The sequence below is a fragment of the Bubalus bubalis genome, chromosome 2 (assembly GCF_019923935.1).
Source record: "Bubalus bubalis isolate 160015118507 breed Murrah chromosome 2, NDDB_SH_1, whole genome shotgun sequence".
Lineage (NCBI taxonomy): Eukaryota > Metazoa > Chordata > Mammalia > Artiodactyla > Bovidae > Bubalus > Bubalus bubalis.
In genome coordinates this window covers 29,845,725-29,869,375 of record NC_059158.1, presented here as the reverse complement: position 1 = coordinate 29,869,375, position 23,651 = coordinate 29,845,725, and the positions used below count along the sequence as shown (strand labels likewise).

At 39.7% G+C, this 23,651-nt stretch overlaps 1 protein-coding gene across 1 annotated transcript; it reads left to right on the top strand.

The window, feature by feature from the left end:
- The first annotated feature begins 620 nt into the window (after positions 1 to 620).
- GLYATL3 (glycine-N-acyltransferase like 3) lies at positions 621 to 14,803 on the top strand. Its single transcript, XM_006041280.4, has 5 exons — positions 621 to 954; positions 4,438 to 4,545; positions 4,956 to 5,082; positions 8,900 to 9,023; positions 13,195 to 14,803. The coding sequence occupies exons 1-5, from the start codon at positions 877 to 879 to the stop codon at positions 13,619 to 13,621; spliced, it is 864 nt and encodes a 287-aa protein (XP_006041342.4). The 5' UTR covers positions 621 to 876; the 3' UTR covers positions 13,622 to 14,803.
- The last annotated feature ends 8,848 nt before the right edge of the window (positions 14,804 to 23,651 follow it).

The following is a 23,651-nucleotide window of genomic DNA, read 5'->3' as shown; positions in this document are numbered from 1 at the left end:
ACTGGGAACCTGCGGTAGGGCACAGAGAGCTCAGCTCCGTGCTGTGTGACGACATAAATGGGTGCGATTGAGGGGGTGGGAGGGAGGTCCAAGAGGGAGGGGATAATGTATACATATAGCTGATTCACTTCATTATATGGCAGAAACTAACACAACATTGTAAACCAATTACACTCTAATTAAAAAAAAAAAAAGAATTGCACCCTTATCCCTATGCAGTGAGGCTACTGGGGAGACTGACAAGCTCCATACCCAACCCTTGCAAGGTGACTGGATGCTCTGGCTTTGTCCTGGAGTACCACATCCCTGTCCCCAGCGGCACTAGCATCATCCCAGCCCCTGTGTCTAAGAAGTTACTGACAATAGCTTGAACTGGTGACTTTCTGTACCTCTGCCAGGGTCTGTACTGCCTCCATGGGCAACTTTCCCTTTTTTTTTTTTTTTTTTTTTTGGATGCACTTGCTGAATCATATTTACCTGACCAAAGATTGAACCCATGTCCTTGGCAGTGAAAGCAGGGAGTTCTAACCACTAAATAACTTTTGATGCCATTTCCAAGACTTACATCTAGCTCACTCCTGAAAGAGATGGTATTCACCAAGTCTTCATATTAGGAATTCACCGACCATCTTAAGACCCACACCAGAGTTTCTCTGCAGAAGACCCCGGCTCCAGTTGTAGCCACCATATCATTTTATATGAGAAAAAGTTGAATGAAGCCCAGTTTAAACAAACAAAGAAACGAACCAAAAAGACAAACAAAAAGCTTCAAGGATCTTTCTGGGTAGATTTAAATATTAACAGACAAAAATTAAATACATCCTTTCATGTTTTTAAATAGGTGTGGAATTACTAGCTCTCCACTCTCCAGAGAAGATGCAGGTTCTTAACTGTTCTACCAAATTACTGCTCCTGGAAAAAATGCTGAAGAGTCACTTTCCTGAATCACTCAAGGTATGAAACATTGAATAGTTCTATCTTCATTTTATTAATCTGTGAAATAACATCAGACTTACAGCTGTTTCCCAAATTTTCCTAATGGTAAGACTCTGGGAGTACTTGGTAAACATACAGTTTCCCAATCCTCTACTTCTAGAGACTGATTCAATGGATGGGGGATACATTGCAGTTAGTTATACTTTTGACAGTCTTGCTAGATACCTTCTAGGAAAATTCAGGCTGTGCTGGACTGAACTATTTATGAAATAAATTTCAGTTCTAAATTTTATTAAATGGCAGAAGGGACTTCTAAATTCAGATTAGTTGACTTGGCCTGAATGGTATGTATAATTTTTTTTTTAATATCTTTCACATTATCTCATTTGAGCTTCAAAAACACCTAATCAATCCCCCTCTAAAATTAATTCCTCTGTAATATTAAAACCTCTGAATAGGCATATATTTATATTAAAATTTTATAGATAATATTACTAAATAACTTCCCCATTTCCAGGTGCTAGAATTCAGATTTAAATCCAGATTATCACATTTCAAATTGAGTGTTTTTTGGAAATGCTTGCCTCTCACAGCACCATCTGAAGTAAGAATTAAGGAAATGAACCGTATAGGCACAGATAGACACCTTTATGAGAAATCTCCTCTTTCCTAGCTGCTGAGCTCTTTGCTCCTGATTTCTTATTTCTCCTACCCTGAGTCTTTTTGTCCCTAAATCTCTTTATCCTCCTTTAATGATTTCTTTGTTATATAATGCCTGGCTTTGTTCTTTGACCATCGTTTCAAAATACCCTTTAAGTAAACACTAAGTCCTTTAGTGAATAAAAAAGATAAAGAAAATATAGTCTCAGTTGTTTCCTCTTCCTCCATCCACTGGAATTTATAGCTGCGTATTTTATAATCTCACTTTAGGCTTAAAATTTAGTTTAGTCACTCATTTGTGTCTGACTCAGCCACCCTGTGGATTGTAGGCTACCAGGCTCCTCTGTCCACGGGATTTTCCAGGCAAGAGTACTGGAGTGGGTTGCCATTTCCTTCTCTAGAGGATCTTCCCGACCCAGGGATCGAACCCAGGTCTCCCACATGTAGGCAGACACTTTACTGTCTGAGCCACCAGCGAAGTCTTTAGGCTTAAATGTTTAAATAACCTTCCAGATTTCCTTCACAAGCTCTACCTGCTCATTCCTCTAGCATCTTTACTCCCTCCTAGCCACTTTGCATCCCCCCTCAACACTCACTCTTTGGATGAATAAATTATTGAAAGAATTTGTTTGTTTTCTTATTGGAGGATAATTGCTTTACAATGTTGTGCTGGTGTCTGCCATACAACAACACGAACCAGTCATAATATAGGCTGATTCTATATTATATAGACTGATTCTTTAGGGGCCCTCCCTGTAAAGCCTTCCTCCCCCATCCCATTCCACACCTCTAGGTTGTCACAGAGCACCAGTCTGGGCTCCCTGTGTTATATTGCAGCTTCCCATTAATTATCTGTTTTACACATGATAACGTATATATGTCAATGCTAGTTTCTCAATTTATCCCACCCTCTCCTTCCTCCTGTGGTTTCAACCAATGCCAAAGCTTTCAGTTGGTTCTGATCTTTTACAAACTAGTTATTTTTTCAGACTCTGAATGTTGTAAAGAGGTTTCTTTTTTCTTCTAAACTTGTGAACATTTCAATCATGTTTAAGTTACATTCTTGAATACGGATTATGCTTTCCTCATGTGAAACCATTTTAATAAGTGTATTACTCTGTACACGTAAGATCATCAATTCCAGAATTTAATCATGAAGAGAACAAGCATGACCCTTCCAGGTTACTTTAGTTTGTGGATTTTCGCTAAGTGTGATCCATGTTGCGCATTAGTATTAGACTACATTTGGAAAGATACAGTCTATGCGAAAATTTGAGTGAGGTCCCAGTTTGGGTAAGACAGAAGAGAGTTGGATCATCTTCTAGGCATTGAGATGAGATGAGTGATTTGAATTAAGATAGTGATAAAGGAGGTAAAATGTAGGCTCCGAAGCCCTTACAATTTAACTTTTTTCATTGAAGTATAACATTAGCAGGGATTTGCCAGGTGATGCTAGTGGTAAAGAAACTGCCAGCCAATGCAGTAGACATAAGAGACCCGGGTTGGGAAGATCCCCTGGAGGATTTCTTCACTCCTGGAGAATCCCATGGACAGAGGAGCCTGGAGAGCTATGTCCATAGGGTCACAAAGAGTCAGATAGGACTGAAGCAACTTGGCACGCACCCACATAACACTAAAAAGTGCACAAAACATGATGATACAGCTCAGTGAATTTTCTCAGAGTGAATATCTATGTAACTTCTACTCCATTCAAGAAAGAACAGTACATCAAACACCATTCTTCCCCCACTCCATACTCTTTTCCTGTCAATATCTTTCCCTGTTCTCCCACAGTAACCACTATCAGCTTCTAAAGTCATCATTTAATTCTGCCTGTCTTTGAATGTAATATAAACTGGATCACACAGTAAGTATCTCTTTGAACTTAGCTTCTTTGGCTGGACAAGCTCGATACCATGTTGCTCTTTTGTAATCCATGGTAGGAATATGCCACAATTTATTTATTTATTCCACTGTTGCTGGATATTGTTTCCAGTTTCTGTCTACAGTATTACAAAAATGCTGCTGTGAACACTGGCCTATAGCTTAGCTCTTATCCTTACCACTACAACTTTGTCTTCTCTAGAAGCACAGAGATAACATATGAAAGTTGCTTTATGGGACAGATATCTTTGATTCTTAGTGGAAAAAAAATGTGAAAAATCACAGAACAGAATTCTAACGATACTTCAGTATTGTTTAGTCAATAAGAATTTGGTCAGCTCTGTCAGACTCCATGGATATAATAGTAAATAAGACATAGTTACAACCCTCAGGGAATGCTTATACAGACCTGCTCTATCAAATCTAAAATGCAGGATATGCTTTTTGGCCTTTCTCTGGGGGATAGTATCTCAGTCTCAACTGATATTTAATTGTAATTCAGGGTTGAAAGAGTAGTTGTACTTCACATATGATTTTAAGATAGTGTAGTAAACTTCAAAAACAGCTGCACATCAAAATTATCCATAGAACTTTTAAAAGGCATATGAACTCTAAATCTAGATATCAGACGCTGATTCATTAAGTATTACTAACCTATGTTCCAAGTCCCTGTCTGGTAAGCCTTTTGATTTGGTACCTCTCACCATTGTGCTACAAAAACACTAAGTTTTGGGAGCATTTTCATAGACTGTCATAGACATTTTAACAGTTTCCATGTGCACTGATGAAATAACAAGGGAGAAGTTTATATGTGTGTGGGTTATGAATATATGTGTGTATATTTATAATTTCCCCTCATGGCCATAACTTTGCAGTAGTACAAGAAATGAAAAGAGCAATAAGCATCTGAAATGGTTAATAATATGACTAGCTTTTCCTCTGGGTTCTCTGCCTCAGGTTTATGGAGCAGTGATGAACATAAATCGTGGGAATCCCTTTCAAAAGGAAGTGGTGTTGGATTCATGGCCTGACTTCAAAGCCATCATCACACGGCGACAGAAAGAGGTACAGTTTTAAAAGGCAAAAAGAATTGGTACCAACTGAAATGAAAAGATGAAGTAAAGGGGAAATCGTAACCGTCATAGCTTAACAAGCTATACACCTCACCATTAGCTTCTAATTCGACTGGCTTTAGAGTATCAGACATATGGAAACCTCCAGTCTAAATGTGTCACTAGGATGATTTCTCTAGTGTTTGATAATCCCTAGAAGCATGAAACAGATACGCTTGTACACACTAGCTTTCCCACTGGGTTGATGATTCCTTATGATCATTGACTTTGGTCATATGGATAAATATGAAAGAAGATTGAAGAAGACAGCATCCTCCCCATTCTGCCTCTGAGACAAAGGAGAGGCTCACGTGATCAAAGGTGGTGTGTTTTATTTGTTTGTGATTATGTCTTCTGTCCTAGGCTGAGACAGACAACCTGGATCATTATACTAATGCCTATGCTGTGTTCTACAAAGATGTCAATGCTTACCGACAGCTGTTGGAAGAACATGGTGTTATCAACTGGGACCAAGTCTTTCAAATACAAGGTGGGTCAAGTACAAGACACTAGACAGGCATTTTTTTTCTTCTTTTTGTCATATCTCTCAGATATATAAATATGACACACTTTCCACACATATAAGCACACATATGTACAAATACACTTACATACATTTTATATATTAACAGCTTATGTATTACAGTCTTATAGCAATACTTTTTTTTTTTTTTTTAATGAGATTTGGCCTTTGGGTTTGGCAGAGGCCATTTAAATTAGGCTGTTTTTAAGTGATTTTTTTTTTCTTTCAAAAAATGGTATTGGTGAATATCACAGGATATTTCTCCTTATTACTTCTAACCCTTTCCTATCATAACCTTTTAAAGTAAATCTAATTTAAGTCTAAGCCAATAGGTAAGCCTTTCTTCTTTCTAAAGCAAATGATTCTTGAAAAAGATAATCAACCGGTCTGCATAGGATAAACTGAAATGATTTTATAAGGAAAGAGTATATGTGGGCTCCAAGGAGATAACTGCATAACCATCAACGCTTCTGGAAGAACTTTAGGCCAAGACTGAAACAGATTAAGACTTTTGATTATTTGGATGGATAGCTTTGGCTTCAGTGTATCACTTGCTCTCTCAACTTTTTATAATGATTGGGAGTTGATATAGGCAATGAAGTTACTGTGTATAGCTCTTCCAGTGAAATGAGTTCCTTGATCATTTGACAAGAAGGTAGGAACCCCCATTTAGATATATAAATTCTGGTCATTTTTATCAGCCAGAAGTAGCTGAAGCCCTCTACAAGAAAAGTTTCTGTCCACCTATAATGATTTATATAAATTCATAACCTAAAAACTTGAGATGTTGTATATATTAAAAAAAAAAAATCCCCTTGCAAATGCTCAAAAAGACTTTATAGAGGCAGTTCTAAACTCTCTCACACATTTACAGATTTACCCCTGTTATTCTGGTTAGAAGTGAGGCATAAGTCAACCACTTGCTTATCTAATTAATTTAGAAAAATCTCACCAGGATTACTTTAATATGGAAATGAGTATATCTCCCCCTTGATGTGAAAAGTCATGGCAGTAACTGGATGGATTTTGGTATTATTGCTTAATATCCTCAAATCCCCTGAATTCATCATTATGGAGAGACCATCCCTCTAATTGCCAATACTTTTTTTAGAAGGCTGAGCTATTAGTTGTGAGTTACACTCATTTTAATTGATAGTCATCTTTCCTGAGGGTTTGGTGGGGAGAGATGTGAATTATAGCACCTAGTATAGCTGGAATGGTAAAACCCCTCATTTACCATGTAGAGCAATACCGGCTCTTGACTTCTGATGTGGTCTCAACTGTAGGTTTCTGTGGTAAGAACTGTAATCTCTTTAGGACACTGAATAGCTTCTAAGAAGTCATCAGGGTCTTTACTATTGTTATTCAGAGAACCTAAAAAGGTGCCATTTCTATAACATCTCTAAATCATACTACTACTACTACCAAGTCGCTTCAGTCGTGTCCGACTCTGTGCGACCCCATAGACGGCAGCCCACCAGGCTCCCCCGTCCCTGGGATTCTCCAGGCAAGAACACTGGAGTGGGTTGCCATGTCCTTCTCCAATGCAGGAAAGTGAAAAGTGAAAGTGAAGTCGCTCAGTCGTGTCCAACTCTTAGCGACCCCATGGACTGCAGCCTAGCAGGCTCCTCCGTCCATGGGATTTTCCAGGCAAGAGTACTGAAGTGGGTTGCCATTGCCTTCGTCTCCCTAAAAGCCTATCAGCTACATATAAACAGCCTTTTACTTTCTTCCTAAGTGCAGGCTAGGTCAGAACTACTAGTTGGGCTGTGGATAGATCACGATTTAGCCAGTGAAGCTGCTTCAGTACTGGGTGTTTAGAGTAAGAACACACCCTGCATAGGAATGCCTTTGTCATTTTTAATCTAAGAACCATCCATAAACAATGTTAAATCAGGGTTAATCCTCTAATGGACTCAGAGGAGCCAAACTCCTTGTGTTTGCCATACACAGAAAACAAAAACATGCATAATTGCCCAGACAGGCCCTGCTTGCTGCTCACTGCTAGTTGCATGGACGAGAGAGCTTGTCTATATGAGCACCAGCCTGAAAGTTTCAAACGCCTGCTCACTGGTAACTATGAACCAAAAAAATGTCCCAAGTTCTGGCTTATTTAGTTAGCAACCCTTCCCCTTCTAAGGAGGTGGAGTGGTCAATAGCAGAACAAGAAGTGGAGATTCCTTTCTCAAGGAGAAAGGAGAAAATCATTTGTTAAAAATGATACCCTGTCAACAGATAGAAGGACATGATCCAGAGCACCATGGAGAGATGATCAGCAAAATCTAAACAACAAATCCTGTTGTTTGGTGATTAAAGGGCCCTAACAATCAGGATTCTCCAACAAAAGAAGCTTTTAAAGTGGGGAGAGAGGAGTTTAGTGGGAATCGAAAGAAGATCTGTTTATGAAAAGACTCACAAGACAAAATGTAGGCAAAATCAAACTACAGTGTTTAAGGATGCAGGCTTGGATAATAAAACTGTAAAGAAAACAAAAAATGGTTATCTTAAAAATTGTTATAATGATTATTTTTGGAGGAGAGAGAAGGAATTGTGATTAAAAGATTGGGAGAGTGATACATAGAAGGGAGCTCATCAAATTCTATTCTGTGGCTTTAGAAGTAGTCAAAATGTATGTAATTATTTTTAATTAAGCTGTCCCTTTTACGCAGTTTTTGTTACCTGTTACATCTGAAAAGTCTAAAAGGTTTTGTTTTAATGTTAGGATGACCTTTAGAAAGAATTGACTCAGTCTAACTTAGAAGAAAAAAATTCTGTTGGAACTACCATCCACAATTTGAGTCAACACAGCTCACTACCACTTAGATGTAATTCAGTGTTTTAATATGGAGTGCTAGCCACAGCATCTATGATTTTAATAGCATTAACTTGAAGACTTGCTTATCTTTTCTTAGACTTAACTCCCTGATGGAGAAGCCGAGGCTCAGAGCACAGTCTATGTTCACCAGGACCTGCCATTCATGTTTTCTTCAAGAAGTGATTTCCTAGGAGAAGAAAACAAGCAATTAGATATGAAAGGAAGTGGGAAAGTCAATTTCCAGAGCATTTAAGCAATCAGCAGCCAGAATGGAAAGGACAGAGCAGATCAGGATTTGGAGAAGCAGACAGTCAGTTTTAAGTAAACAAGCCCCTTGTCATGCTGTAATTACTATCAGAACAGAGACCATGCCATTCTTGTGTCCCGATCTGAAGCTATGCCCAGCACAGTACTTTACTTACAACAAGTACTGAATAAAGGTTTATAGAGAATACAGTATAGCTATGACAAATGAGTGAGTGCTGGGTGGTTAAGTTCAGAATAAACCTCACCAGTCTAAGTTTATATATTGACGTTGCTGTGACGGGCGTTTAGGCAGGAGACTGAAAGACAGTCTTTAAAGTAAGATTGCCCTGCCAAATAAATTGAAGCTCTTTAATACTTCCAGAGCATCCCTTACCCTCAGGGGCTTAAGATCAATCTGAGAAGTCAGGAAAATAAAAAGTTCCCATAAAGCATTACAAATTCTTAAGGGATAGTCCCATCAGAAAATCCCATGGAAGATCATGATCAACATGGAAATTTGAAAATCTCATACAAGACTTGAAAATCAGACAAAGGAGTAGCTCTGATAATATATGTATGAATACACAGTGGTTAGGATAATACAAGGTGGGAAGCTGGTGGTATTGATGATACCAAGTATAGGAATACTAAAACAAATTTCCTTTTGGCATTTTCAGATAAAGCGTCCACATTTTTTTTTTCATTGTGTGTTTCCACATATAGGGCTGCAGAGTGAATTATATGATGTTTCCAAAGCTGTTGCTGACTCAAAGCAGGTGGATGTAAAGCTAGCTTCCTTCAAGGCCTCTTGCTTACCTCCGATTTCAACTATAGACACCAGTTTCTTGTACGTAAACCAAGCTTCCTCTGGGGGAGAACTTATGCTATGGCAGTACAAACTGCAGTACCTGGAGTACTTAATACCATTAAGGAATATTGGATTTAGGTGACTGAATCTAAATGTGTGTATGTGTTTACTCTTTTCCTTTTTGCTGTGCTTGACTGCTCATAATTTCCTGCAAAATCAAATCTGTGTCTCTCTCCATAGTAATTAACTATGGACAGTTTTTTCACAGAATACACAAAAAAGTCATTTCTTGGGCATCCTCCTCCTTCAAATAATTCTAAATAACTTCTGCTGTCTGCACCCAAGGTGGTTATAATTGTTTTTTGTTGTTTCAGGGATGAAGTTGTTTAACTGACTTATGTGTCTTCTATGCCAGGCACTAAATGTTTTAAAGTTTTAAATACATGGCCTCTTGAATCCTTTCTACAACCCTATAAAGCAGTACCATTATTATTCCCTTTTTAAACAGAATTGAAATAACACACAGGAGCAAACTGTAGAGCCAGAAACAATCAAAAGAAGTCTAATTCCAGGATCCAGCCCTTCAGAACATGTGTTAGTTTATATCTGCATTCTTTTACTTTGTGGTCCCTGATCTGTCATGCACTAGTTACTTTCCATTTTGCCTTACCTTTCTCTGTGTGTGTGTGTGTGTGTGTGTGTGTGTGTTAGTCGCTCAGTGTGTCTGACTCTTTGCAACCCCGTGAACTCCAGCCTGCCAGCCTCCTCTGTCCATGGGATTCTCCAGGCAAGAAGAATGGAGAGAGTTGCCAGTTTCTTCTCCAGGTTACCTTTCTGAGCCTCAGTCAATTCTTCCTAAAAACTGATGTATAATATCTTCTTTGCATGTTTCTTGTAAGCAAATGAAACTTGATACCTGAAAAGTAACCACTTCAGTGAATGTTACTTTCTCCACTTCTGTGGTGTATGTTGAAGTAATTATTGAGCAAAACAAGACTAAACCTAGAAAAGAAGGGACACTTTAAGTCACATAAAGCAACTGGATTCTATTGTTACTTTTTCAGTCATGAAAATTTTCAAACACAAGAGTTGAGAAACTAGTGTAATTAACCTCCAAAACCAATATACTTAAAAAAAATCTTAAACCCCTGCCTCTTTCAATCACAAAATAATGCAGTTCTCAATTTTGTTTGTCCTTTGTTCAATTCCAACTGTAACCTTTTCAACAATGCATTTTCCTATTAATTGAATTTAAAAAATATAACCAAGCTTGTGCTCATTAAATATACATGTATATTTTCAAAAAGTACAAGAATTATTAGAAATCTTTTATCCAGACCTCTAGCTTTCCCACCCCTTGATTTATTCTAAAGGAAATATCTTATATATTATTCCATTATACTTAAATATTATACCTCCAAAGGAATTATTATTATTATTATTATTATTATTATTATTATTATTGGCCAGGCCTCACAGCTTGTGGGATCTTATTAATCCCTGGTAGTTCAGATGGTAAAGAATCCACCTGCAATGCAGGAGACCTAGGCTCGATCCCTGGGTTGGGAAGATCCCCTGGAGGAGTGCATGGCAACCCACTCCAGTATTCTTGCCTGGAGAATCCCCATGGACAGAGGAGCCTGGTAGGCTACAGTCCATGGGGTCACAAAGAATCAGACATGACTGAGCAACTAAGAACAGCATAGTATGGCTTGTGGGATCTTATTAATAGATCCTCCATCAGGCATCGAACCCTGGCCCCAAAAGTGAACACATTGAATTCACTCAGGGAATTCCCAAGAATTTTTTTTATTAAAGTGCAATAGTAATATCACCTCTGTGTCAGGGGTCCCCCAGACCACCCACAAGTTCAGTGATTGGCTAAGAGGACTCACAGGACTCAATATATTTAGTCATGGCTATAACTTATTATAATGAAAAGATACAAAGCAAAACCAGCATGGGGAAAAAGGTGCCTTGGCAAAGTCCAGAGGAAACCAGGCACAAGCTTCCCAGAGGCCTCCCTGAGCAGAGTCACGCAGTATGCATTTGATTCCCAGCAATGAGTTGTGACAACACAGATAAAATTTTTTTACTGGAGGTACCCTCTGCCAAGCACGCACCAATTTCCTAGGCTCCCAGGAGGAAAAGAGGTGTTCAGCATAAATTACATCACTTGTACAAACAGGCCAAGCTAACCACTCTGACCCGTTCTGAGAATGGCAGGACTTCCCCAGAAATCCAAATTACCAGCCACCTAGCAAAAGGCCAACCTGGCAAGCAGGTTCTCTAAAAACAGTGGCCTCGAGCCTGCTTTGTTAGCTCTTTCCTTAAAACTTTGTGAACACTATTTCCTAAATATAAAATGACCTGTTAGTAGTCACATTTCTCCAATTATCATAAAACTTTGAGCACTTTATTTGTTTTGAATAAGCACCTGGTTATTATATGCAACTGGTTAACATCTCTCTTAAGTTTCTTTTGACAGACAGGTACCCCTTTCATCTTTTTTTATTTCTTATGTTATTTTTGATTGAAAAAAAAAATCACGCTATTTGTCCTTTAGAGTTTCCCACAGTCTGTCCAATTCAATAGACATGAGTTTGAGCAAATTCCAGGAGATAGTGAAGGACAAGGAGACCTGACATGCTGCAGTCCATGGGGTTGCAAAGAGCCGCTCACGACTGAGCTACTCAACAGCAACTCTGTTTGCTGTCGTATCCCTGAGATGTTATTTAAAATTGTCTTCAATCCCCTGTCAGACTTTTTTAAATCAAATTTTTACTTGAATTGTTCCTTTCTGCATAGGAAGTTAGACAATTTGTCTTTAAAACCTAAATCATTATCCAAATTTGTACACTTTATTTTGGATACCCACCCTTCACAGGTCATTGTCTCGAATGTCCCTCCTGAAACACATGGTTTAGTGTTTTTATTTATAGTGACATCACTACCTGAAGCTTCCTTGACTTTGTTTGGAAGTCTATTTTCGAGAATTAAATGAAAAAATCCTGTTAAGCCAGTTATTGCTTGCATTTATTTATATTCTTTCCCCCTGCTTAGTGGTTAGGTGAATGGCCCAGCTCCAGGTCTCACAGAATACCTGAAATATGAGCTAACATTGCATAACCACTAATAAAAGAAAACACAAACTTTTACTTCATAAAGAGGGACATGGTACAGGACCTCCCTGGTGGTCCAGTGGCTAAGACTTCATGCTCCCAGTTCAGGGTGCCCAGGTTCAATCCCTGCTCGGGAACTAGATCTCACCTGCTGCAACTGAAAGATCCAACATGCTGAAATTAAGACCTGGTGCAGTCAAACAAATATTTTAAAAAAGGACGTAGTGAGAAAGACATCAGTAACCTCTTAACTGGGGATTATCTTTGGATATTGATAACTTCAAGCATGAAAGAAAATTCAAAACACAACCAGCCCCCAGAGACTTGGAACTAAATAACCTGTGTCAGTTCTTAGAAACTGCAATAATTTCTGTCCTTTTTTTTTTTTTTTAATCTTAAGGCCCATGGATTTTGAAATCTTTTTCCAGAATGTTTAGGGAAAGGTCTGAAAGAGCTAGCATTTCTTAAGCACCTACAAATGCCTAGAACATTATGCACTTTATATTTGTTTTGTGGACATGGTTGCATAAATGTAGGAGTCCTATCCTAAAACATTTATTATTATCAAGAAGAAGATTAGAGGCTCAAGTATCTGGAATTGTTCAAGGCCTCAGAGAGGGTGTCAGCAGACTCAGGACTTAATAAGAACAAGTCTGAGGTTTGTTTTCCAGAAAAATGAAATCCTTGCCTTCATCTATTCTGAGGACAATAACAAGTGGGCATAAAATTTGAAGGAAAGACTTAGACTCAATATAATGAGTGTTTCATCCTGTTAGAAATGAAATCCTAAAAGATGTTTGCAAGTGGTAAGTGATGGATTCTTATTTATTGAAAATATGCTAGTATTTGCTAGGCACTATCTCCAAGATGCTTTCTCAGTTTGAATCAATGTAAAAAGAGAAGTAGTTGGGGAATTCCCTGGAGGTCTGGTGGTTGGGATGGGGTGCTTTCACTGCTGGGGCCAGGTTTGATCCCTGGCGGAAGAACTAGGATCCCGCAAGGTTTGAAGTGAATAAAAAAGAGAGAAATACTTGTATGTCGTCATATGATCCCGAGTTCATATTTCTTCCCATGTCATTTTCTTCAAGAATGAATTCTTCCGTACAAGTAACCTCCCTGAGTGTTGCTGATGTTGACTTACTCAACCAGACTTGGTCTCGGGGCGGCAATGAACAGTGTCGCCGGTACATCACCAGCCTCATCTCCTGCTTCCCCAGTGTGTGTGTCCGTGATGATAAGGGGAATCCCCTGTCTTGGTCTATGATGGACCAGTTTGCCACCATGTGCCATGGCTACACCATGCCTGAGCATCGCAGGAAAGGTTATAATCGGCTGGTGGTCCTCATGTTGGCCAGAAAGTTGCAAAGCCGGGGATTCCCCTGTCAAGGCAACATCGTGGATGACAACACTGCATCCATTAACCTCGGTAAGAGCATCCACAGCGACTTCTTGCCTTGTCGGTTCCATAGGCTGATTCTCACCCCTCCAGCTTTCTCCGGGCAAGTTCACCCCTAGCCCATTGGAACTCCAGGAGTTCGCTTCCTTTTTCTGAATATGCACACATTCCTTAGCTGCCAATGAGGGAAAAATTAAAACTAGAACCAGGGGGACTTTAAATTGTTGAAAAAGGCCAGAAGACAAACAGGCTTAGGCTGGGAAGCCCTAACTCTCCCTGTCTCAAATTTCTATGGTAGTGACGATAGAGGTCAGAAACAGCTGTGACTAGAAACAGGATAACTATCTTCCTTTAGGATCCACTGCAGGAAGAAGGTTCTAAAGCCATCAGTCTTAGCACAGGAGCAGAAATGACTGCATGAGAACCAATGACTAACATGGGAGTACCTGGATACTGCATTATTATTTCCCTTGGGCTGATGCCTGCTTTTCTACAACCACACCGGTGTCCTACAACCGTAAATAACCCTCTCCTGTGCCTGCCACTGCTCTGTCTCCCCAAATCTCTTCCTACCACCTGTGGCTCAGGATCTCTATAGACTATCCTGCCTTCCCCCCTCCCCCCTTTAATTCCTGTCTCTCCTCTAGCCTATAGTTCTTCCCTGGGAATGTTTAAATGTAGTGGTTCTCACATTTTAGTGCACTTCAGAATCACCTGGAGGGCAGGTTGCAACAAAGCTAGCTGAGTCTCTCCCCACAGCCCCTGATTCAGTTAAGTTTGAGTATGGGTCTGAGGTCGGGCCTGAAAATTTGTATTTCCAGCAAGTTTCCATTTCTCAGTTGCCTTGGATGGAGGAATGAACACATGAACATTTTAAAAGCTAGAAGCAGATGCTATCAGCATAAGACTGGACATTGCCTATCACCTATTCCAGTCCCCTTGTTCATTATCAGCTTTCTTATGGAAAACTAAGAGGCCTGTTTATGTAAGTGTGCGTTTGGTATGCAAATATAAACATACATATACATATATTTTCACCTCTTACTTCTGTATGCATATGTAATACTCAGAGAATCGTGGTAAGATAATAAACTTTAGTTTATTCTCACTACATATGAATATTTGTGGACAAAAGAAAACAAATGACTTCTTCAAGATTATATAGATAACCGGTGCTAGAGGTTGAGCCAGAATGGTGTTATGTTGATTTCAAGCTGTTTTCTTTTCACTAGACCATGTATCTTTTTAGGAAATGTAAAAGAAGTTTAAATGATTAAATAATAAAATCAACATCTCCTTCATCTTTTATTCTTGTCAGTATTTTTTTTTTTTTAATTTGGGTTCCAATTTCTTCTGTCTGTGTATCTTTCAAGGACAGTAAAGGAAGAGATAAACATCACGGGCTATGTTCTTCTATCTGCAATAAAAGCTGACACAAACAATGGTTGGATTTGTCTAGTCTGGCTAAAGTTGACTTAGCCATATAGAAAATATATGGCTTATATGGTTTCTTATTGTGCAGAGGTTACACAAATCTCAACTACAAAGATAAGAGGAAATCTAAATTTTAGGTGTTTATTCTGAGAAACGTAATGGAGAAGGAAATGGCAGCCCAGTCAAGTACTCTTGCCTGGAAAATCCCATGGACAGAGGAGCCTTGTAGGCTACCATCCATGGGGTCGCAAAGAGTCAGACACGACTGGGTGACTTCACTTTCACTTTTCTAAGAAAAGTAAACTGGCTGAAGGAGAGCTTCAGTTATAATGAAAACGATTCCTTGGGAGTGAATATATGCTTAGGTCATCCTGAGCCAGTGGTTACCTAGAGACTTATCCTTGGGGCTGGAGGGAAGAGTTCTAAGGAACTGGAGTCCATAAGTCTCTCAGGAGAATGTGGTCTAATTTCCACCCCAGGGACATGCAGTATCTATAGCACTAATGAACAGAGGGTTACTCCCACCTGGTACATAGTCTCATTAATACAGCCTTGTGCCTTATTTCTTCCTAATGATAATGTGCCTACTGTTTACTTAACACTTAACTGCATGCTGATAATTGTGCCAAATTTTATATATACTTATGTGTAATAAATATATGTGTGTGTTTATTTTATTATGGGGAGTCTGGCTCAGGGGTTTAATGACTCGTTAAGATTTATGGAGATTTGAAGTCATGATCAGAGCCTGGTTTGTCAGATTCTGAAGCCTGTACTTTGTGTGTGTGTGTGTGTATGGCCATGACAGGTTTTAGTAGCAGCATGTGAGATCGAGTTTCCCAACCAGGGATTGAACCTGTGCCCCCTGTTTTGGAAACATGGAGTCTTAACCATTGGACCACCAGGAAAGTCCCATGAGGCCTGGACTTTCAATTATTATTGGCCTCTCGAGCAGCTTGGAACTCTTTGGGGACTCAGTAGAGACAACATCCTCAGCTACTGTGAGGTGTGTGCTTGTCTGCTCAGGGTGGATGCTGACTGGATTTTGCAATTGTCTTTGCATTGAGTGAGGATAAGAGTTCTCTCTGCATCAGACCCACTGAGAAGAAATACAGAAGAGGAACGGAGAATTCAGTCTGCTCAAACTTTGGGAGCAGGATAAGACACAGCAGTTCGGAAGACATTTATATATCCTCTAGAACAGAATCTTATCCAGCAACACAAGCTTTGTTTCTACTCACTTTGCAATTCTGTCACAAATTTTTGTTTGGTGATTTTAATTTTTACAAAAACATGAAAGAACTATAAATTACCTGTCTTTCAGTTGTCTGTGATAATACCTAGTTTTCGCTTATTGCATTAAACTCTAATGTAACTGAGCAGGACCCCATGGGGCCTTTGCAGGGAGGGGAACAGGCCTTTCCCCACATCCTCTACTTGAGCTCCTCTCTGAAGTACCTAGATAATAGTACTTGCTGTACATTTCCTGAGTTGTTTTGCAGATATGAAACCACTCCCCTCCCTCACCAAATGGAAGATGTTAACTACTAGACAACCATGAGCACACAGCTCCAGGCTTCCTGGAGCCTAAGGACTGATGTTAACCCATGTGACACCACCCTGTTTCCTCACCATCAGCCAATCAGAGAATTGTGCACAAGCTGACCCTGCAACCCACCCCACTTCACCTGGCTTTTCAAAGTGCTTTGCTGAAACACTTTGGGGAGCTGGGACTTTTTAAAGATATGAACCACCTCGCATGGCCCTGCAGTAAGCCTTTCTCTCCTACAAACTCCCACGTGTCAATTTGTTTGGTCTCACTAGGAGGGAAAAATTAAAGCTGAAAGTAAAACACAACTGATGGAATCACACTGCACCACTTTCAAAGATGATTTCTCCCTTCTAGCTGGGATGTTAGCGTTGGAATTATTTTGTGCTGTGCTGTGCTTAGTCTTGTCCGACTCTTCGCGCCCCCATGGACTGCAGCCTGCCAGGCTCCTCTGTCCATGGGGATTCTCCAGGCAAGAATACTGGAATGGGTAGCCATTCCCTTCCCCAGGGGATCTTCCCAACCCAGGGATCGAGCCCAGGTCCCCTGCAGTGCAGGATTCTTTCGGACAGAGCTGCCAGGGAAGCCCTAAAAAAAAAAAAAAATACAGTCTAGCTAGCATCAACAGCCTAGTTCCCTTTCCCCAGGTTTCTAATCACCCATGGTTTTCAATCTCTGGTAGAAATATTGGCTCCAACTATAAAACCCAATTGCTAACAGCACTTTGCTTTTTCTGACCTTACTGTCAATGGCAATGAGAAGAAAAGGAGACGGAAGCCACTCCCAGCCTCTCCTTTTTTCCTTTAGCCCCTCCAGCCTCAGCAGTGCTGGTGGCAGGTATGTTTTCAACCCTGTTCCAAGTTTGTTCACTTCTTGAGTGAACTTTTGCTCACTCCCCCTTATTCAGGCTCTTGTGATTTTAAACGTTACAAACAAGAATAGCTAACATTGAGTTACCTTCTTACTAATTGATGTGGAGCTTTCTCTCCTAACAAGGCTGCTTGAGTATACAGTACTCAATTGAAAACTGTTGCTGCTGCTGCTGCTGCTAAGCCGCTTCAGTCGTGTCCGACTCTGTGTGACCCCATAGACGGCAGCCCACCAGGCTCCCCCGTCCCTGGGATTCTCCAGGCAAGAACACTGGAGTGGGTTGCCATTTCCTTCTCCAGTGCATGAAAGGGGAAAGTCAAAGTGAAGTCGCTTAGTCGTGTCATGGACTGCAGCCTACCAGGCTCCTCAGTCCATGGGATTTTCCAGGCAAGAGTACTGGAGTGGGGTGCCATTGAAAACTGTTATAAGGCATTAATTGCAATAGGACTGTCAGACGTTAGTTAGTACCATGCAGTTACTGCACTGAACACTAGATGTCAGATTTTAGCTCTAGATTATTTCTCAAAGAGCTAGCTCTTGTTTCTATTTCTTTAGAATTTTTTTACATTTTGGACTATTTCCTTTCAGCAGATTCCTGGGACTAGGAACATGGAAAATAAATATACAAAAATAACAATACAAATTTTGAAAAAATAGGTTAAAAGGGAGATTAACCCCACTAATATTAAAATATACTATAAAACTCATGTAAAGTGTAGTAATGGTACATGATTATGCACAACAATGAGTTGGGGTGGGAAGGGGAATGCTCAGAAATTAACAAGTACATAAGAAAGCTTAAAGTAAGATCAAAGTGACATCTCAAGTCACTCAGATAAAGATGGAATTTTAAATAAGTGGCAGTGAGGCAAATGGCAGAAAGTGAAGAGGAACTAAAAAGCCTCATGATGAAAGTGAAAGTGGAGAATGAAAATGTTGGCTTAAAGCTCAACATTCAGAAAACGAAGATCATGGCATCCGGTCCCATCACTTCATGAGAAACTGATGGGGAAACAGTGGAAACAGTGTCACACTTTATTTTTCTGAACTCCAAAATCACTACAGATGGTGACTGCAGCCATGAAATTAAAAGACGCTTACTCCTTGGAAGGAAAGTTATGATCAACCTAGACAGCCTATTCAAAAGCAGAGACATTATTTTGCCAACAAAGGTTTGTCTAGTCAAGGCTATGGTTTTTCCTGTGGTCATGTATGGATGTGAGAGTTGGACTGTGAAGAAAGCTGAGTGCCAAAGAATTGATGCTTTTGAACTGTAGTGTTGGAGAAGGCTCTTGAGAGTCCCTTGGACTGCAAGGAGATCCAACCAGTCCATTCTAAAGGAGATCAGCCCTGGGATTTCTTTGGAAGGAATGATGTTGAAGCTGAAACTCCAGTCCTTTGGCCACCCCATGCGAAGAGTTGACTCATTGGAAAAGACTCTGATGCTGGGAGGGATTGGGGCAGGAGGAAAAGGGGACGACAGAGGATGAGATGGCTGGATGGCATCACTGACTCTATGGACATGAGTCTGAGTGAACTCCGGGAATTGGTGATGGACAGGGAGGCCTGGCGTGCTGCGATTCATGGGGTTGCAAAGAGTGGGACACGACTGAGCGACTGATCTGATCTGAGGCAAATGGATAGCAATCTGAAAAAAAAGTAAAATAAAGTTGTACTCATTCTTCATATCTATACAAAAGTAAATTCCAAACTGATCCAAGATACAAATAAATAAATAAATAAGTCATACAAATACTAGAAGAAAACATTGGTTGGTTCCTTTATCATCATTTGGAAAGAAAAATCTTTCCAAATTCAGAAGTAATAAAACTATTAAGTTGGATAAATAAAATACATATGTATGTGTGCGTGTGTGTGATTCCTCAATGGCAAAAGACCAAATCTAATGTCAAAATACAAATTACAAACTAGGAGAAACTATTTGCAATTTATATTACAATAGAAAATTATTTTCAGTAAAATATAAAGAGCCCTTAACAGTGAGAGGAAAAAATACTCAAACCCAATAGAAAAATGAGCAAAAGGCATGATTAATTCACAGAAAAACAAAACGGTCCTAATGTTTTTTTGTTCAGTTGCTCAGTCATGTCCGACTCTTTGTGACTCCATGAACTGCAGCACACCAGGCTTCCCTGTCCTTCACTATCTCCCAGAATTTGCTTAAACTCAGGGCCATTGAGTCGATGATACCATCTAACCCTCTCATCCTCTGTCGCTCCCTTCTCCTCATGCCCCCAATCTTTCCCAGCAACAGGGTCTTTTCCAATGAATTGGCTCTTCGCATCAGGCAGCCAAAGGATTGGAGCTTCAGCTTTAGCACCAGTCCTTCCAATGAATATTCAGGCTTGATTTCCTTTAGGATTAACTGGTTTGATCTCCTTGCTGTCCAAGGGACTCTCAAGAGTCTTCTCCAGCATCACAGTTCAAAAGCATCAATTCATCAGTGTTCAGCTTTCTTTATGGTCCAGCTCTCATATCCATACACTATTACTGGAAAAACCACAGCCTTGACTATACGAAAAAGATGCTTAACTTCACATAAATGAAAGATGCAATTCAACTATCATGTGATATCTTTTCCTACCTATCAGATTGGCAAAAATAAAAAAATATTGAGAACACAAATTTGAAGTTATAAAAAATAGGCATATTCATAAACTGATAGTAGGGGTGCTGCTGCTGCTGCTAAGTCGCTTCAGTCGTGTCTGGCTCTGTGTGACCCCATAGACGGAAGCCCACCAGGCCCTGCCGTCCCTGGGATTCTCCAGGCAAGAACACTGGAGTGGGTTGCCATTTCCTTCTCCAATGCATGAAAGTGAAAAGTCAAAGTGAAGTTGCTCAGTTGTGTCTGACTCTTCACGACCCCATGGACTGCAGCCTACCAGGCTCCTCCATCCATGGGATTTTCCAGGCAAGAGTACTGGAGTGGGATGCCATTGCCTTCTCCGGATAGTAGGGGTAGGAAAGCTACAATGCCACTGAGGGGAATTCAGTAACATCTAATAAAACACATGTGCATTTCCATGATTCAACTTCCAGAAATTTAGACTGAGGATTCCTCCAGAAATCTAAAGCCAGTGTTTGCACTGGGTTATTCACTCCCATATTATTCTTTGTAATATCAAGCTTTTAGAGACAACCTAAATTTCCATCCTTCAAAGTCAATTTGAATGAATTATGAGACATCTACACAATGAAGTGTTTGTAATCATGAGGAAGTGCTCTGTGATATAACCTGAGGTAATTTCCATGATATGTTTTTAAATGGAAAAAGAAAACTACGTGTACAAAAGTCTATAAGAAAGAATGAGAAAATTAGTGTGATCTCTGCTAATTTTTCTTACTTTTGCTAACAAAAATACAGGAAAATTAAATCAGAAGCTAATTTTTAAATGACTTGTAAACAGTGGAGGAAGGCATTGCAGAGTCAAACAGTGCTACGCGACTGAACACAAGTAGTGGAGTTAAGGATGGGAGTAAGACTTCCGGAATATATCCCTTTCATATTGTTTTGACTTTTGAACAATGTATGAAACTGGGTAAGTGTGTGTGTTAGTTGCACAGTTGTGTCTGACTCTTTTCAACCCCATGCACTGCAGCTTACCAGATTCCTCTGTCCATGGAATTCTCCAGACAAGAATATTGGAGTGAGTTATCATTCCCTTCTCCAGATCTTCCCAAAGCAGGGATTGAACCCCGGGTTTCCTGTATTGCAGGCAGATTCTTTACCATCTGAGTCACCAGGAAAACCCCCATAAAACTGAGATTAAAGATACAATCTTTTAATTGTGTTGACTGAAAGGGCAACAAGTGACCGTACTCCATGATAATCCCTGATTGTCAGATCTTTGTAAATATCTTTCAGGGAGACTAGAACTCTTAGAGAAAAAGGCTGAAGAACAGAAAAAAGGGAAGGAGAAATAGAAAGAATACCTTGAGCCAGAAAAAATGAAATCCTCAAGACTAATTTATGCAGCTAGTAGATGGCAGGGATAGGAATTATATACAGGGAGTTGAGCTTCACCAGTCTCTCTCAAATTCTGCACTATATCACAATAAAAAGGAAGGAAGGAACTGCTTAAAAGACAAAAAAAAAAAAATAGGAGGAGAAAGGGCAGAGGAGAGGTAAAAAGACACAAAGCGTGGTCAGAGGAAAGCAGGAAAGGGTACATATCAGAAGTTTTAAACTGAAGGAGGGCTAAATCCTATGCCTTTCTTAATGAATTTATGGCATTGAAAATGACATGATTGGCCATAATAAAAGAGGTGAGAAAGAAGGGGTAGTAGAGAAAAGAAACTCATTAATTCACCCATATTGAGTGAAAAATTGAGTTGAGTTGATCAACTCAACTTACTATACCATTCTACCCAAGCCTTGCCCTGGAGGGGTGAATTATGAAGTATGAATAAGAGATAATGAGGGATTATTACTAACAGTTTCTTTGAGTTCCTGGATATTCCAGGTCAACTCATTTCAGACTTGGTTAACGAGAGACTCAGCGTTTTCTATCCATTCTTGATATAACGTAGTGCATTATAACAGATAGATATTTGGGGAATGAAATCTCTCCAGGTGTAAAATATGACTGAGGATTTTTTACAACTGTTATATCCCTTACCTGATTACATGCACATTGGTTAATAAAATAACAATTGCCCCATTAAAAATGTTCGACTATAAATGATTCATGATTGGATACATTAAATCATGACCTTTATTTTACTAATCTAAGTAATTATTTTATTTGAAATATTTCATAAATATTGACTCACCCATATTGAGTCAAAATTGAATTATCTCTGGAATAATACTACAGGCTGCCATAGGTGGCTTGGTAGTAAAGAATCCACCTACCAGTGCCAGAGGCACAAGAGATCCTTGGGGCTGGGAAAATTCCCTGGAGGAGGAAATGGCAACCCACTCCAGTATTCTTGCCTGGAGAATCGCATGGACAGAGGAGCCTGGTGGGCTACAGTCCATGGGATCGCAAAGAGTCAAACACAGCTTAGCAACTGAGCATGCATGCACTGTTGAACAGGTCAAATTTTGTTTACATTCAAGATGAATGTAGGGTATAGAACACTGGTTCTTTAATATCATCATAAAATGCCAATTCAATTACTAATGGCACAATTTCCTGTTTAATAAATTGCTTATTCACACTCAATAATAGAGCCTGGTCTTAAATCCTAATCTCTGACAGGAGAGGACGATGATGAATATACTTTAAAACTTTGGATAATGTAGGCAGCTGACAATGAATTATAGTTTTAAAATCCCCTTTAAGCAGCTACTACTCAGAGTGCTACATGACCTAGCATCCTTTGTCTTTTCAAAGTGCCAAGCAGACATCTTTTAAGGGTCACCACCTCTCTATTGGGCTTCCCTGACAACTCAGCTGGTAAAGAATCCACCTGCAATGTGGGAGACCTGGGTTCTATCCCTGGGTTGAGAAGATCCCCGGGAGAAGGGAACAGCTACCCACTTCTAGTATCCTGGCCTGGAGAATTCCATGGACTGTATAATCTATGGGGTCGCAAAGAGCTGGACACGACTGAGCAACTTTCACTTTCTTTCTCCTCTCTATGGAGTGAAAAGACAATGTACTTAAATGTTTCATTCAAAACATATCGTGCATATATAGCAAATTAGTCTCAGGGCCACATGTTAGGTAAACTAAGTCTCTTTTCTCCTAGGAACACAATTTTTGGTAATACAAAATACAAAAAAAACAAAGATTGCTTTTTTTTTTTTTAATTGCCTTCAGTTTCTATTTTATTTCAGACCTCTGGACAAAGCTGCTTGATATCCCCAAAACTGCCATGTTCCCTCTTTTCCTGTTTTCCCCTTCAGTTTACAGCTAGTAACATTAGCTCCTTTATTCTAAAATTATAAGTCTGGTACTTATTCTCTGGCTCTAGACTTCTGCACCTTTCCTTTAGGACTTCATTAAAAAACAGTTTGAAGAGTTCCCTGGTGGCTGAGTGATTAGTATTCAACACTTTCATTGCCAAGGGGCTGGGTTCAACCCCTGGTCAGGGAAATGAGATCCTGTAAGTCACACAGAGTGATCAAAAACAGCAAAACAGACAAATAAACAAACAAATGAAAATAAAAGCATGTTTTGGGTTCCCAGTTCTAAAAAAGTCAATAATTACTTTTTAAAAATAAATTTAAAATATTTTGCAAGTGTCATAGTTTTCCAAGTGCTCCTAGAAGAATGGGCTCATCTGTTCTCCACCACAACCCCGGGAAGCACACAGGACAGGTGTAA

What these genes read in the sequence shown, in the direction of transcription:
- GLYATL3 (XM_006041280.4), top strand. Translation starts at nt 877, where the DNA reads ATGCAGGTTCTTAACTGTTCTACCAAATTACTGCTCCTGGAAAAAATG. An exon ending in ACTTTCCTGAATCACTCAAG is followed by an intron (nt 955 to 4,437) that starts GTATGAAACATT and finishes TCTCTGCCTCAG; the next exon opens with GTTTATGGAGCAGTGATGAA. An exon ending in ACTATAGACACCAGTTTCTT is followed by an intron (nt 9,024 to 13,194) that starts GTACGTAAACCA and finishes ATTTTCTTCAAG; the next exon opens with AATGAATTCTTCCGTACAAG.